Source organism: Podarcis bocagei, assembly GCF_964188305.1.
Source record: "Podarcis bocagei genome assembly, chromosome: 3".
Taxonomy (NCBI): Eukaryota; Metazoa; Chordata; class Lepidosauria; order Squamata; family Lacertidae; genus Podarcis; species Podarcis bocagei.
The window spans coordinates 19,058,550-19,075,718 of NC_138127.1; the positions used below are offsets into that span (position 1 = coordinate 19,058,550).

The 17,169-nt window shown below is 41.5% G+C and overlaps 1 protein-coding gene across 1 annotated transcript in view; it reads left to right on the forward strand.

The window, feature by feature from the left end:
• The window catches only part of PRIM2 (DNA primase subunit 2), a 72,445-nt gene that overhangs the window by 2,143 nt on the left and 53,133 nt on the right, over window positions 1–17,169 (forward strand). The window contains 4 exon segments of the mRNA XM_081187074.1: window positions 4,082–4,250; window positions 4,537–4,640; window positions 5,810–5,889; window positions 8,310–8,430. Of these exon segments, the coding sequence (XP_081043200.1) occupies window positions 4,082–4,250; window positions 4,537–4,640; window positions 5,810–5,889; window positions 8,310–8,430 (474 nt within the window).

Below are 17,169 nucleotides of genomic sequence, written 5' to 3' on the forward strand. Positions count from 1 at the left end.
TTTTAATGTCATTGATTACTTTTTTAATGCCATTGATGCAGTTGTGGGTTCCTGTGGGAGATGCTCAGAATTCCTCCTAGCCTCAAAACATAGGCAACAGCTGGCCTTTGAGGGGCTACGAGTGGTTGGAGTTCCTGCCATGAAGTAGGCCAGGGTCCATGCACTGTGTCCTCCCAGCTGAGTTCAAACTTGGTGCCTTATTCATGCTGGCACACTGTAGTAGCCACCATGTGTGAAGGCAGCAGATGGCAAAGGAAGCCAAGAACAAGAAGTGGGCTGAGGGCGAAGCCAGAGACCTGTTTCCACCTCCGATATCCCCTTCTCCTAGGGCAGCAAGGACATGATGGAGACTTGGCAAACTGGGGTTGTGGTTAGACCACCAAGGTTCACTGCTGTGTGGAACAAACTTGAATGCCATTGTGATGGAGCTCCAGAGACACTGCCTAAGTAAAGGTAAAGGGACCCCTGACCATCAGGTCCAGTCATGACCGACTCTGGGGTTGCGGTGGTCATTTTGTTTTATTGGCTGAGGGTCATGTGGGTCCAGGTCATGTGGCCAGCATGACTAAGCCGCTTCTGGCGAACCAGAGCGGCACACGGAAACACCGTTTACTTTCCCGCCGGAGCGGTACCTATTTATCTACTTGCACTTTGACTTGCTTTCGAACTGCTAGGTTGGCAGGAGCAGGGACCGAGCAACGGGAGCTCACCCCGTCACAGGGATTCAAACCAACGACCTTCTGATCAGCAAGTCCTAGGCTCTGTGGTTTAACCCACAGCACCAGCCGAGACTGCCTACTTACAGCCAATTTCACTGTATGTCCCAGGACCTACACAGAGTTTGGCAATAGGAACTGGTAAGGAAGCCACACTAGTAGGAAGGGGGCAGCACCGTTGTGTTTTGCTATATAATTATCATAATAAAAAGCATTATTCAAAATTACTGTATGAGAACTTCATGGTACACAGTTGCCACAGAAGAGGACTAATTCTAATTCTGAAGCGGGGTTATTAGTGTTGGGGGGGGGAGATAACTTTTTGTCTGGACCTGTAAGAAAAAGCGTTTGATCTATTTATTTCATGATAAAAAAAGATATTTGTACAATCACAAATGGCACTATTTATTAAAAATGAATACATTTGCTATTATTACAATTGGAAAAATGTCATTAGTGTTAAGCTAGTTATGTGCAAGTGCAATTACTTTAAACAGTAATTATTGAGCTTGTGCACTGGAGAGTACTTCCATGACTCATATGCAATATCAGTTATATGAAGGGAATTCCAGAGAGAACAGGACTTGCTTAATTTTTTAGCAGTAGTAATTAACTTCTGCATATCCAGTGTAATTATTTCTATTGATTGAAGCAGAGAAGATATTTTCCTATCTAAAGACAATAATCTCAGGTTACAGTATGTGCCTGTTCCCAAAATACTATTTCAAGCAGTGAGTAGAACTGTAATTTGTCAAGCAGCCTGATTTTCACCAGGGTTTTCTGCTGCTACAGCAGAGTAAAAACTGTTACACAGCCATAGGAGTCTCTTGATTTCTGGGAGAGGAGGAAAGGTAACAAGCTGAAAATGAGAATAGTGTTCCTGCCCCTTTGTGTTAAAACCCATTAAATGCACATTTAAATAAAAATAAACAAGGATACACTCGCTACAAATTTGCAAAGTATAATACCAGATGGCATTGTGCACTGAACAACCTTGTGCCTACATTCCCGCATTAAGAATACAGCCTACCTACACTGTATACAAGAAGATATTCAAAATGCAGTAAAACACTTTAGTTAATGATTTATTAAAGACCATCTGTCAGTATGAATCTTCTGTTCCCAGTTCTATTAATTCAGAAATTAACGCTCGCTCAGTCTCTTCCCCCATCCTTCTGCCAGTTCCAATTTCATATAATCCTGAAGGTATTATGGGCCTTTTGTCAGCATCTTAAATATAGTGATTTGAGTCAGATGCACTGACCATCAGGGATTGGTAATGGGATGGGAGCACTCCCTCATCTCTTGCATGCTTGTTTTCACTTGCAGTAGTTACAGACATGGGCTTTTTTTTTATGAGGTGGAGGCGTCCCTCCACTGGATCCTGATTTTTTCTTCCTCAGTGCAAGCAGTGGGACTGTGGATGTTGCAGAGGCCATACCACTAATACGTCTGGCTTGTCACTTGCTTGCTTGCTTATCTAATTTCTGTACTGCTTAATGTATTAAAAATATTGCTAAGCTGCGTACAAAAAAACCGAAGCAACAACTTTCATGTTAAGCAATATTTTGTTTGACAGTTTAAACAAAACATTACAAAAATTCAGTTACCTATAAAAATGTTACATGAAAACAACATATATTGTCTTATTTTATTGTATTTATTTATATCACGCCTTTTTCCCCTAACTGGACTCGAGGCGGCTTACAACTAAAATAGAAACAGCTAAAGACGCATAGAATTTGGATGCTGGAAAGGAGCAATGTCTCCGCATCCTCTTTTAAGTGACTTCGGAGGACTCAAGCCTTTTACGGAGATGTCAAAGGTGATGCTCTTGGCTAATAATTAACATTCCCCCCTCCCCCCCGGTCTCTCTCCGCACGCAAAAAGGCAAGAATTCGGAGCACAAGCTTGCATCTCTTTCGGGTCGGGGAAAGGGCATGCAGGAGAGGGAGACGGGGAAAAATGGACACGAGACGCGGGCCGAATTGTGCCGGAAGTGACCATGCCACGCCGGAGCTGTGGCGCTAGGAAACCGGACTTCGGTTGCTGCGCTTGGACTCTCGCGTTTGCTTTATCTCTACGGCTTTGGTTGAAAGACAGGGTAGAGCGGCCTTCTCTCCGCGGGACGGAGATGTGCTCCTCCTACTTCCGGCCCCGGAAGTGAAGGAATTAAAAAAAAGGCGGGGCGTCGTCGTCGTCGCCATGGCAACCTCGGGAAGCCGGCGGAAGGAGCCGAGCTCAGAGGGGCGGTATCAGAACGAGCGGAAGAAGGAAAGAAGCGAGGCGGCGACGTCACGGCGGGGGCGTGGCGAGCGTTACTTTTCGCGCGGGAAATTGGGTTTTGCTGGGTGTTGATCTGAAGAGGCCGCGCGGTGAGTGGCAGGTGGCTTTGGAGGGGTGGGTTTCTGGTATGTATGTGTGTGAGAGGATTATTTATCTCTTTCGCTCCCCCTCTTCGATTTTTTTTTCCGCCCAATGTCCCCAGGCCCCAACAGTTTACTCCTGAGCGCATTTACTCAGAAGTAAGCCTGGGATGTAGCTATTAATGATAAATTAACATGTGCTATTAAGGTAAGGCGGGGAATATGCAGGGGGAATGATTTTGAGGAGATAGGGAAGTTGTTTGTAGAATCTGTACTGTTAAAACATAAAAGGGGTCAAACCATCGCAAGAAGTGTTGAATTTTTGGGAGGTTGGATGAGTTACAGTGGAATGGTATGGGGGGGGGTGCACGTTTTTATTCTTATTTATTTACGATTGTTACTTTGTCGAAATTTTTTTTATAAAAAGAAGTAAGCCACATTGACTTCTTTGTGGGATTTACTCTGAGGCAGGTATGCATAAGGATCGCAGTCTAAATCCAGTCCATGGTCCTCCTCCCTCTGATCTACAGTGGTACCTCAGGTTACATACGCTTCAGGTTACAGACTCCGCTAACCCAGAAATAGTGCTTCAGGTTAAGAACTTTGCTTCAGGATGAGAACAGAAATCGTGCTCTGGCGGCAGCAGGAGGCCCCATTAGCTAACGTGGTGCTTCAGGTTAAGAACAGCTTCAGGTTAAGTACGGACCTTCGGAAAGAATTAAGTACTTAACCTGAGGTACCACTGTATATGTTATCTTGCTTCCGCCTCTCCCACCACAACCTGCAATCTGTGCATGTGATGCAGCTAATACATCTTTAAAAATTGAATCTTGAAATTCTTCTGACTTTGTCTATAGACCTAAAATAAATAAAAGAAAGTCTTTTTTCTTTAGTGTACCATTGGGATCTATGTTCTGAAGTGTGGTTAACATTTGGACCAGCTTTTATTACTGTTTAGTTATATCCTAAACTGTTGTGATTCTGTTTGTCCTCTTACAGGTTTACAGGGAGAAAATGCAGTTTAATGGAAGCAGCAGGCGGAAGTTGTTGAAGGTGGTGGCTGATAGACAGGATCAATACCCTCTTAGCCTTCAGTTCTACCTGCAGCCTCCCACTGAAAATATATCTCTAATAGAATTTGAAAGTTTTGCTGTTGACAGACTCAAATGTGAGTAAACGTGTAGACTAGAACAAACCTTGAATTTTCAGAATGGTTGATTATGTGTTTCTGTGAAATATTCTTATATGACGCTTACTCACCCTCAACATTTTCAGGATCATAAAGACATTAAAGAGTTATTTTCGGTATGGCTATCAGTTATACTTTTATGTAAGTTTGTTATAATCAGTTGTCAAATTATTTTCCCCCAACCACTTTTCAGATATGTATTTTCAGACGCATCTTAGATACTCAGTGCTACATTTCAAATCTGTCATTGTCTTGTTCTTTGCAGTACTCAAAGTAGTAGAGAACTTGGGTGTCAGTTATGTGAAAGGTTCAGATGATTATAATAGAAAGCTGGCATCCGAAATTCGGGCTCTTAAATTTCCGTATAAGGTAAGTAAAACTGAATAATTAACACTGAGTATAAACTTCATATTTCCGTGTAGTTGTGGCCACTGGAAGAAATAATTTTAGAGATATAGTAGTGTTGGTAGATTAAAATGGTTGCACTAGGTCTTGCCCATGACATGTATGATGATGGTGGTGGTGATGATGATGATGATTGCACATATGGTTGCACATAGGCCTTGCCCATGACATGTATGGTGGTGGTGGTGGTGATGATGATAATATTAATTACTATTATTTTATTATTTATACCTCGCCCATCTGATTTGGTTTCCCTAGCCACTCTGGACAGCTTACAACACATAAAAAATTCTAAAACATTACACATAAAAAATTTCCTGATACAGGGTTGCCTTCAGATGTCTTCTAAAAGTCAGATAGTTGCTTATTTCCTTGACATCTGATGGGAGGGCATTCCACAGGGCAGGCACCACTACCGAGAAGGCCCTCAGCCTGGTTCCCTGTAACCTCACTTCTTGCAGTGAGGGAACCGCCAGAAGGCCCTTGGCGCTGGACCTCAGTGTCCAGGCAGAACGATGGGGGTGGAGATGCTCTTGATGTCCAGTATAGGCTTTCCTGTACAAAAGACCACCAAAGGTGTCTAATAACTTGCATATAAAAAGTGATAACATAGAAAGAACATACTAAATAAAATGAAATAGGCAGTGGCAGATAAAAACGATCAGTTGAAAAAAAGAAAATCAAATGTTGAAAAAGCCAGATAGTAGCAAATAGATGAAATGCCTACTGAAATTCAAATGACAAAGTACTACCAGAAAGGTGAAGGAATAAATCTTTCTGGGCAGAGTGTTCCAAAGCTATGTCCCATAATGAAGAATGCATTGTATGCTTTCCTGTAATTTTGCATCTGGCCATGATTTTGTCCCTGATCAAGTTGATGGATCTTGTTTGGTAGTAAAAAACCCCAGCATAGATTCCGGAAGCCTGCATTGTGCGTGCCCACTACTGACCTGTAGAATTGAGGTAGCAATCCTTATGCCTGGATGTAAACTCAGTGGACTTACTTCTAAGTAGATATGCATAAGATTGTGCTGCAAGTCTATTTATTTTAAAAGTTATTTATAATAAAGTATTCTTTGTGGTTGTTACAGTATATTATATGATTGTTCTTAACATGCTTTTTTGTAATTTAGGCTTTGGCTGAAGAGGATTATGATGCAAGAAGAAAAGATCACATTTCTCATTTCATACTGCGTCTTGCCTACTGCCAATCGTAGGTATTGTTTGTCCAGTTACTGTTTAATTGCATGTAATAAGCACAAACATTATGTTGTGGATTTTAAAATTTGAGAAAGTGTATTTTGTAACCATTTGTTGATCCACATTCCAAGATCTTTTAGGATTAATCTTATTTGGGAAACGCTGCTAATTTCAGAATGAAAATCATCATGGCCAAGTTGAAACGTCCCATCCAATTATTGTTACAAATGCTTCACAATGGTTTGGCATGTTGTCCAAATTAACAAACTATAATTAAAGCTATCACTTCATCTCTGGAGGCAGGTGCACCATGGAGAAAGGAGTAAGCTTAGGAACCTGAACTTTAAAAGACTGGAAAACCAAGCAGATAAGCAATTCCAAACCATGGCTTTCCTGTTCATTTGGAAGTTCACACCATGAGTTGGGTTCTAAATTATTGTTAGCGAAAGCCATGACTTGTTGAGCTGTCTGAATTGAGCCTGTTTCTTGGCATTGCTTGTGGGGAGAGGTAGGTGTCAATTGCAATGTGTTAAAAAGGACATATATTTGTATAGTGTTGTGTGTGTGTCTTTTAAGGAAAAAAACAGCAACACAACTTATCAATAAAATAACTTTACCCGTTAATATGGTGTTACAATTAAATACTGAAAACTGTTATAAAGAGGGAGGCATTCAGACTTCTTAAAGAGAGACTTTCTAGGAAGCGGGTAACCATTTCCAGTTTAATCAGTGACCATCTAGGTCTTTTAAGATGCAAGCTTATTATATTTTAATTGATGTTAGCTGCATTAGCCTTGGAATTTTCAGCAAAAGTTTGAAGTCTTTATTTAAAAGCATTAAACTGATCTTTATTTTAAAAGCCACATATCCTGTCTCATCCTGTGTCAACTTGATGAGGTAACTTTGGACATTATTTTTCAGTGAATCTGGTGGCATGATGGTAATAAAAATAAAGCGGTTCACCTGCTGGATTTTAGTAGTCCAATAGTGCCACCAAGAGGCAAAAGCTTACATTGTCACTGCTTTTATTCACAAATATTTTCCAGGGTTTTTGTCTCTCTTTCTCTCTCCCCCCCCCCCCATTTTCCAGTTTTCTAAATTGCACAGTTCTCAACATATAAAAGTTTCTGCTGGTGGCATGAGCCAAGGGCATCTGAACAACAGGAGAGCTGAGAAGAGAAGCATTGCTGATGTCTTTTTATCTCTTTTATCTCTTATCTCTTGGCTCTGTCAGAACACATTGCCCTCTTACGTTTTTCAGAACCACACACGCTGCTTAAACACTTTCCCTTCCCAACCCAGCCACAACTGTGCAGTATTTTTTCTGCTGCCACCATTGCTGCAGGAACAACAGCAGCACTTCCTTCCTTCCTAGAACAGCATTTTAGTGGTGGGTGGGCACTGGTGCCACTTTTGAATACGAACAAACCATATATCCTTGGTGGTTGCTGCTGTATTAATTTATCCAAATTGTGCGTGCCCTCTCTCGATATATATATTCAGTATATATGAATATGCTATTTAAAAGCTGCACCAGCACCCAAGCAGTGTAGCAATGGTTAACCCAGGGTCCATTGTGGAAGTCAGTGAGTAGTGATGCAGCTGGGTCAGGCTAGTGAGAAACCCTCATGAACATCCATGGATCCCTCAGCCAGTGCCTGACCTGGCCAACCAGTGCCACAAGACTTTTTAACACACACACTCACACTCTGCCACCATTCTAAATGAACATGCACTTGGATGTTCTCGAATGTTGTAGGAGCTACTCATTATGGAGTGGAAGAGACTCCTTTTGTCCAGGTAGAAGAACGTAAGAGAAGCAAATAGCATAATAAAGAGCAATGAAAACTATTTCGTTAAAAATAAAATATATAGGAAATGCTGATCCAGAAGTAGAAACTGGAATGTTGTAGGAAGATTTCAGGTTACATTTTTGTTCATTTGACTTTCAAAGAAAAACTACCGTATTTTTCACCCCATAGGACGCACCTAGTTTTTTTTTGGGGGGGGGAGGGAATAAAGAAAAAGAAATCCCCCCCCCAGGCGTGGGTGAAGCCCGAGCTTCCCCCGACCCCAGCCCCCAGAACAGGCTGCTGCCTGCAAGCCCGACGCGCGAGGCTTGCTGACATCTGCCCGAAGCACGGGGCGGGCTCCGCAGCTCGCCCCATGCTTCGGACTGCAGGCTGCCGCCCCAAGCCTTGCGCGCCCTGAAGCCTGGAGAGCGAGAGGGGTCGGTGCGCACCGACGCCTCTCGCTCTCCAGGCTTCAGCGAAAGCCTGCATTCGCCCCATAGGACGCACACACACCTTTCCCCTTCATTTTTGGAGGGGAAAAAGTACGTCCTATAGGGCGGAAAATACGGTATGTAGAGAACTGCAGTTATGTGTTTTTAAAAATAACATATTTCAGCATGTGTTTCATGTTCCATCGCAGGGAGGATCTTAGACGGTGGTTTATCCAGCAAGAAATGGATCTTTTCCGCTACAGATTCACCCAGCTAAGTGGAGAATTGACTAAAAAGTTCCTTGAAAATGTCAGCTTGTCATATGATGCTGTAAGTTTCACAACTTTGAATTACAGTGTACGTGGTAGTGTTGAAATGCTTAATATCTGAATGGAAGACTGAACAAAGTTTGTAATCTCTTTCCCGCACACCCCCTGCCATTCCTTTTTGACCATAATGCATGTTTGGGCTGCCGTGCTTGTCAGTAGAAAGCCACTTGGTCTCCAGCCATGCCTCATAATGAATCTTCTACTGTATTGCTTTTCTGAGGATCTTGAGTATGGTTCTTCCTGGTACGACAGCTGGAAAGATGTGACTATGTAGTACGCAAACCAAATGCTATACAGCTGTCCAAATCCATATTCTGGCTCTGAGTTTTACAAATTGATGTTCCATCTATGAAGATGCATCCCAAACAGATTGACTAATTTCTACGGGCAAGCTTTGTTTTTGGGTGAAAAAACACATTCACGTTAGGTTGTAAAATGCACACTGTCAACAGCTTTATCTGGGGTTTTTGAATTTACTAGGTGTATTTTTCTTAAGATGTAATGCTCTCACTGAAAAATCTGCGCTAATAGGCGACACCTATGAAGGGAACGGTAGAGATGATATACCTAATTCATAATCTTAACCTGTGAAGGGAATGATAGAGATGATGCACCTAATTAATTAATTTTACTGCTTAGTGTGTGTACCACATTGACAGGCAGCCATCATTTTACAGGGGTGATGGGTGTCTTGGAGATAGTTTAGAGACGGGATGGTGGGGGGGGGGAACCTGTGGCCTTATGGACTTGACTGGACTCCATCTTCCAGCATCTCCAGCCATCATGACCAGTGGTCAAGAGTTGATGGCAGTTAGGAGTGGCAGATGAAGATGATGGACTATGCGGAGTTAGCCAAACTGACTGTTAGGATCCGGAACCAGGGTGACCTGGTTCCAAAGAGAATGGAGTAAATTTATTGAGTATTTGAAAGGTCATTGTAAAAATGCGGAGACACTAGCGGGACTGAAATAAATCTTGTAACGTAATGTAAAAATAGTATCTGACCATGGACAAAAAAGGACTTGATATAAACAGAAGGACAGAAACTGGCAGTTAAAATACGCATACAATTTACTAGAAATTGGAAAACCAGTTGAAGGGATGGAGGGAAGTCACGAGCTCGGTGGAGCAAATGTATTTGATATGTATGTGAAAAGTTGCTATATTTTGTGTTTAAAAAAGAAAACCAATAAAAAAAAAAGTTGATGGCAGTTGGGTCCAGCCACATCGCACAGCTTGTACTCAATGAGGAGTGAGCTTATCCACAAACCCCATTTGGGATGTCACACTAAGCCAAACCTTGGCTTAGCTCAGTGTGGCACGATAGCAAAAAAGGACTGGGGAGGAGCAAAGTAGCTGCAGCCTGTATGGCCATGTGTTAGCACTAAGCCATGGTTTGGCTTAGTGTGACATGTGAATTAGCCTGTACGCTAACACCAGATCCTTGCATACTAAGGGTGAGATTCAGCTCATGAGTCCTATCAGTGGAAGCCTGAACAAGGACTTCAGCTTGTTCAGTGGGGCTTCCCTTCCTGCAAGCCCCCTGAATTGGTTCAAGAGTGTGTGTCAGCAGAGCCTCCAGAGCAGCTTTCAGGGAGACTGATGGAATGGTTAAAGCAAACAGTCAAATTCCTCCCCAAGTAGAAATCACACCCCCCCAAAAGCACTTAAGAAAGGTTGTGTGAAGGGGATGGGTTAAAATGAAGTTTGCGAAGTTTGGCTGACAAAGTTGCTACAGAATTGTACAAGAGAATGGTGAAGGTTAACAAGATCTGTACGAAGGTTTCTCTTTGGTTATACTTGTGTTTCTTAAGGAAAGGTTAACCCTCCCAACAGCAACCAACCCAAGAAACAATATGTGAGAGGCTTCAGTTCAAATCCTTTGACAAATGGCAGAATACATTTATTTTTTAAAAAACCCTTTGGGGTAGTAGAAACGGTGTTGCAGTTTATCTTGTTTATCTTTTTGAGTTGCATCCTGGGAAGCTGGAACAGTATTTGCAGTATGGCTGTTTTCAGAGCAACCCAGACAAGGTGCTCTCTAAGGGCCTACCCGGACTTAACTAAGAAGTGGAGGGAAAATAGGCCCCTTTCTCTTTCACTCAACAGAAGAGAGACTAATTCCCCCTCTGTTTTTACCAGGCAATGGGGAAGGGATCCTTCCCATTTTCTAATCTTTCTTTTAAACTTTTTAGAGACTTGTTCAAGAAAGGTTAGAAAAGGGGAAGGAAGCCTTTCCCACTGCCTACATGGGTTGCCACCGAGCCTAAATGCGCAAGGTGTCAAAAGGTTATTTTGCTCCTTTTTCAACCTTTTTCCCAATCCACTTTCAGTTCCTAGAAGTGCTTCAGAGTGTTTCAGCACTCCAGGAAGGCTGTTGGCTGCTTGTGGAATGACTGACCCTAGACCATTAACTAGACTTAAAAAATATTATTATTATTTTTGTTGTTGTTGTTATTAAACATGGATACTCCTTTTTATTTTTAAAACTTTTGCAGTTGTGATTGTAGCCAGTGAAAATGGCAAGGTACAGTACAATTGAAGTTTATAGTTCTGTTGGTACTAATATTGTTTCTAAGATATAATATTATTGACTGAATGTCTTCCATAAGGCAATCTACTGCTTGAACTTTACTGACTCCTGAATTTGTATTCAAATACAACTGTATTTAAGCGCTCGTGCACACACTCACAATTTTTTTTGGGTTAAGAGTACATTGCAGTGCACTATCGAGAGAGGGAAAATTGTGTCCTGGAATAGTCAGATGGAGGAGCTAATGCTCTACAATGCAGTTACTGGCCGGCTGTGCCAAAAATTAAGGGTGGGTAGCAGAAGTCAGTAAAGTTCAGTTTTTCCCCAGGTAGCTGCTCTTTGATTTTGTTGTGATTTTCAACAAAAAGTCTTTGGAGAGGTTTGTTAAGTAGTGCAAATGGCAGTGCTTCAGTTTCCTGTTTTTATCACTGAATAGTTCTGAAAAGAGCAGGCATCTTTATTTCACTTTCAAACCTTTCTAATTGAGCAGTAGAGGGGTATAAGTGCACACTGATAATTCAGCATCTCAGTGAGTGGAATGTTCTTGACTTTCTGTGAAAGCAACAAAAGGGTAACTGTGCTTTGACAGCAGTTAATTAAAAGCTTAAAGTGCCTGGTATCTCCTGTGCTTTGATTTGCCTAGCTGAAGCGTGGCTTCTAACCTATTTGAATTCCAGTAGTTGGATCAAAACCACTTGGTTTTTATGATGGTGGGGTTTTTTTTTGCTTTTGTTGTGGAGATTAGTGTCTACATAATACATTTCTAAAAATGGCAGCTGTTAGTATTCACTTCCAGCAATTCAGTGGGAACTTGAGCTAGAAAACCTTATTTTCAGCAAGATGCCCTACCCATATTTTTTTGGCCAAGTGTTGCAGACAGGTTGGGCAAGCCCAGCCAAAGGCATAGAAAAGGAGTTGTCTTAAATCTCTTGTGGTGAACCAGTTCCCGGCCCAGAAAGAGAATTGAGTTCTATTGATTCCCATGGGGATCTTCTCTATTGGTTTTGGAAAGCACGCAAGTACAAATAAGTAATGTAAATGTCTGACATGGAAACATAGGCCAGAAAGCCAAAGAAGAAAGTTTTTGATCTTAATAATAATAATAATAGTTATTATTAATACCCCGCCCATCTGGCTGGGTTTCCCTAGCCACTCTGCACAGCTTACAGCATATCTTGAAGATGGAGTCCAGGTAAAAAAAAAAATCACACAGGGACTTCCGGAGGCGGCGCGCTCAGCAATGGCGGTCCTCTTCAGTTGCTGAAGAGGGGCTCCGCGGAAAAGGGTCGTGCGCTGCGGCACAGCGACGACCCATCCAGACAAACCACGGGTAGAGTGAGCTCGTGGCCGTGGGGTTCGGCGGGCACCAGAAGCGACCTCGGATACGCAGAAGAGACCCCGTAAGGGGTATCGGAACGTGGAGGGGGTAGCGGTGCTGTGAATCCATCGCTCTTTCCGCGGAAGCGAAGCCGCGCGGCTGCTGCTGATTAGCGCTGACCTTTCTTCCTTCAACAACTGAATTGAAACAACTTACTCGTGAGTAAGAAATCTAAAGTTTTATTCGGAATTAATTTGGTGAAATTCGGCTGAAAGCGGGAGACGCTAAAAAGGAAGTCAGTCTTCCGGCTCTGCTTAAAGGGTCAAGCAAAGACTTTTCTAAAGCGGAAGCATCGAAAGGAGCTTAAAAGAAGTTGGAATTTACTTTGCAAACTTGATCTAGACTGTTCAAATCTTAAAAGAAAGTTATAACAGCTTCGTAAGTGGATTAAAACTGTGGTCTCTCTTCTTCCCCATCTGTGGATTACAAAGTCTCGAAACCCGGCTCCCGATCTGCTTGGATATAAGTTGTATCGGACTGCGGTAACTGTATATAAATCACAAAACTAGATTGGGCTATCTTGTATCTGGAAAAGAAAAGGGAACTGTTGCATGCACCTTCGTTAAGAACTATTATTCTCTGCAGTTAAAATTGAATGGAAGATCCCCCTGTTTTGGATGTTATTTAACTTTTATTTTTTCTTTCTCCTTCTTTGTGGGAATTTAATGGTGGAAACTCTTTATCCTTCTCTTCTAAATTTGTTTTTGGGAGCTCCCCCTACTGGATTATAGAACTAATAGTCTCTGAGAACTGCCGGTTTTTTTTTCCTGGATGTTTACTCTCTCTGGATTGTTTCCCATGGGATTTACAATTTGACCTTGATCCTGGGACAGCTGTGGAATGAGTGGCGCACCAAAAACAAGGGCTGCAAAGAAAGCAAAACAATCTGAACTTGTGCAAACAACTTTGCCTGGACAGCTACGCAGATCGTCTGTTCCAATTGTGACAGGTCTGCAAGAAGGACAAATTATACAACCACCCTTAGGGGAGATGGCTGCTGGAGGGATAGATCTTGTTTCTAAAGAAATATTGGATCAACTGGCAGCACTGAATAAGAAAGCTGACGAACAGGCAGCTAGATTTGATGAACAATCTGCTAAATTTGATCAGGTGACAGCTTCCATTAATAAATTGACAGACCAGGTCACTAAAAATACACAGGCAATAAGTAGTATTGAAAAGGCCACAACAGAAAACCGAAAATTAGTTGAAGAAGTAAATACAAAAACAGACGAAAACAAAAAGAGGATAGAGGAATTAAGAGGGGAGGGGAGGCCACTGAGTAGACAGGTAACTGAACAGCAAGCGTACCTGTCCCTGGCAGAATTGAAAAACAGGGAAAATAATCTCAGATTGAGAAATATTCCAGAATCCGAAAAAGAGGACTTGATCGGCTTTTTGACAACAGAAATCTCCAAATTTTGGGGATTGACAGAAGAGAAGGACTTTAAAATAGTCACCGCTTTTAGACTAGGAAGAGTGGTCAAGAAGGATAAACCAAGAGATTGCTTGATCATTTTGAGATCAAAGCAAGAAAAAGACAACATACTCGGCCTACATTTTAAAAATTCTTTGGTGATACAGGGAAAGACGGCAGAAATCTTCAGAGATATACCAAAACAGCTTTTGGATTTAAGAACCACGTATAAAGACCTAGCAAGCCTATTGAGAAACAATAAAATCCCTTATAGGTGGGAATTCCCTCAAGGACTATCTTTTACCTTGAAAGAGAGGAAGGTAAGAATTAGAACAGCGGAGGAGCAAGAAAAGTTTCTAAACGATCACGGGGAGGACCTTCGGAAAGGAGTAGCAGGAGCCTGGCCACCTCCTCCGTTTGGTGTTAACCCGGTTCCACCTCCAGGTGAAGAAGACAAAGGAGATACCCCTACTGACAAATAAATTGATCCAGGATGTCTCTGCAGTTACTTAGTTGGAACATAAATGGCGCAAATTCTCCCGAAAAAAGGAAGAAGATTTTTCACATTTTAAGAAAAGAGCAATTGGACGTTATTTGTCTTCAAGAAACGCATGTGACCAGGCTCCACAGGAGAGTGTTAATTAATAAGAAACTAGGCCAAGAGTTTATTTCATCAGACAAGGTTAAAAAAAGAGGAGTAGTGATTTATGCAAAGGAGAACCTGGCACCAAAATTGGTATTTAAAGATGAACAAGGAAGAATTTTGGCGATTGAAATACAATCACAAGGAGAAAAATTTCTGATAGTTGGAATATATGCACCAAATGATGGGAAATCGGAATTTTACAAGAGACTGCACGAGACAATGCTGGATCATATTGACTATACCAACATCATTTTGATGGGAGATATGAATGGGGTAGTCTCTACCTACATGGATAAGTCACAAAACCAAAACCTGAACAAGGATGGCAGACTTCCAAAGACCTTCTTTGAACTTACAGACAATATGGATCTGATTGACGTTTGGAGGACAAAGAACCCTCTAGGCATGGAGGGAACTTTCTTCTCTGAGGCCCATCTATCATGGACAAGAATCGACCAAATCTGGATATCAAGAGGACTGGCACCTAAGACAAAAAAAAATAGAGACCTGCCCTAAAACCTGCTCCGACCACAATGCTTTGAAAATGGACTTGAGACTCACACCAGCTGGATCCTTCAGATGGAGAATGAATGACTACTTGTTTAGAGATCAGGAGATTGTGAAGAAGGCCCAAAAAACGCTGAAAGACTATTTTGAAATAAACTTGAATACTTCGGTGGAAAAGAAGACAATCTGGGACGCGAGTAAAGCCGTTATGAGAGGGTTTCTGATACAACAGAACACCATCAAAAAGAAGCTCTGGAATGGTAAAAAGGACAAGATTTTGGAAAGAATAAGAGAGGGAGAAAGAAAATTGAGATTAAATCCAAAATCAAAAGAGGTCTTAAGAGAAATAAAATTTTATCAAGTACAATATACAAAATTGATAAACCAAGAAATCGAATGGAAAATTAAACAGATGAAACAAAGATCATTTGAGTCGGCGAATAAATGTGGGAAGCTGCTGGCATGGCAGCTGAAGAAGAGACAAAAATTGAACTTTGTTACCAATCTGGAGGTTGAAGGAGAATGTATTCAGAAACCAGAAGAAATTAGAAAGTGTTTCCAGAGATACTTTAAAAAGCTGTACACCCAAGGACCACAAGCAGAGATTGAAATAAATAATTTCTTAAAAAGTCATGGCCTGCAAAAACTAACACAAGACAAACAAACAACCCTGAACTGTAGAATAACACAACAGGAAATTGAAAGAGCCATTCAGAATCTGCAAATAGGCAAATCCCCGGGCCCAGATGGGCTTACCTCCAAATATTACAAGACTTTGATGGAATATTTGATACAACCATTAATGGAGGTATGCAACCAGATCATGGAAGGGAAGGGGGCACCAGAATCGTGGAAAGAAGCATTCATCACTCTGATACCAAAATTAGAATCTGAAAAGACTCAACTCAGAAATTATCGTCCCATCTCACTCCTAAACGTGGATTACAAAATTTTTGCTGATATTTTAGCAAACAGACTGAAAAAAGTTTTGAATGAAGTAATTCATAAGGACCAAGCAGGCTTTCTCCCTGGTAGGCATTTGTCTGATAATACTAGGAATATTATTGATGTTTTGGAGCTACTTCAGACAAATATGAATACAAAAGCAGTTTTGATTTTTATAGATGCGGAGAAGGCCTTCGACAATATATCTTGGAAATTTATGAAGAAAAATTTGGAAGGGATGGGAGTGGGAAGGGCGTTTCAAAATAGTATTGAAGCAATCTATTCAGAACAAAAGGCTAAATTGATAGTAAACAGTGTGGTGACGGAGGAGTTTAAAATTGAAAAAGGGACACGACAGGGGTGCCCCCTATCACCCTTGTTATTTATTTCTGTCCTGGAGGTTTTACTGAACTGGATTAGGAGGGATCAGCTGGTGGAGGGAATACAGGTCGGAGAAAAGCAATACAAACTTAAGGCCTTTGCAGACGATTTGGTTTTGACACTACAGGAGCCAGAAATCAGTACAAAAAGAGCTCTTGAACTAATTTCTGAGTTTGGTCGGGTGGCGGGATTCAAGTTGAACAAACAAAAAACTAAAGTTCTGGCAAAAAACTTGACATCTGCAGAAATAGATGGGTTTCAGAAGGAAACAGAATTAAATGTGGTTACAAAAGTGAAATACCTAGGGGTTAATTTGACTGGGAGAAATTTGAATTTATTTAAGGACAATTATGAAAAATGCTGGTCAGAAATTAAAAAGGACTTGGAAACTTGGTCAAGATTGAAACTTACCTTGTCGGGAAGAATTGCTGCGGTAAAGATGAATGTATTGCCAAGAATGTTGTTCCTGTTTCAAACCCTTCAGATCGTGGACAGAGTGGAATGTTTTGGAAAGTGGCAGAGAGATATTACGAAATTTGTCTGGCAGGGCAAAAAGCCCCGAATAAAATTTAAGATATTAACAGATGCAAAGGAAAGAGGGGGGTTTGCCCTGCCGGACTTAAGATTGTACTATGAAGCTGCATCTCTCTGCTGGATGAAAGACTGGTTTCTGTTGGAAAACACTGATGTCCTAGATCTAGAAGGGCATAGTAATGTGTATGGGTGGCATGCATATTTGTGGTACGACAAGGCAAAGTCTCATAAATTGTTTAAAAGCCATATTGTCAGGAAAGCTTTACTTATTGTCTGGACTAAATACAAGGACTTACTTGAAAGCAAGACCCCGAGGTGGTTATCACCGACGGAGGCTAAGGCCATAAAACTACGTAATATGGGGAGTGGCTGGTTGAGATATTGTGATATAATTGAGAG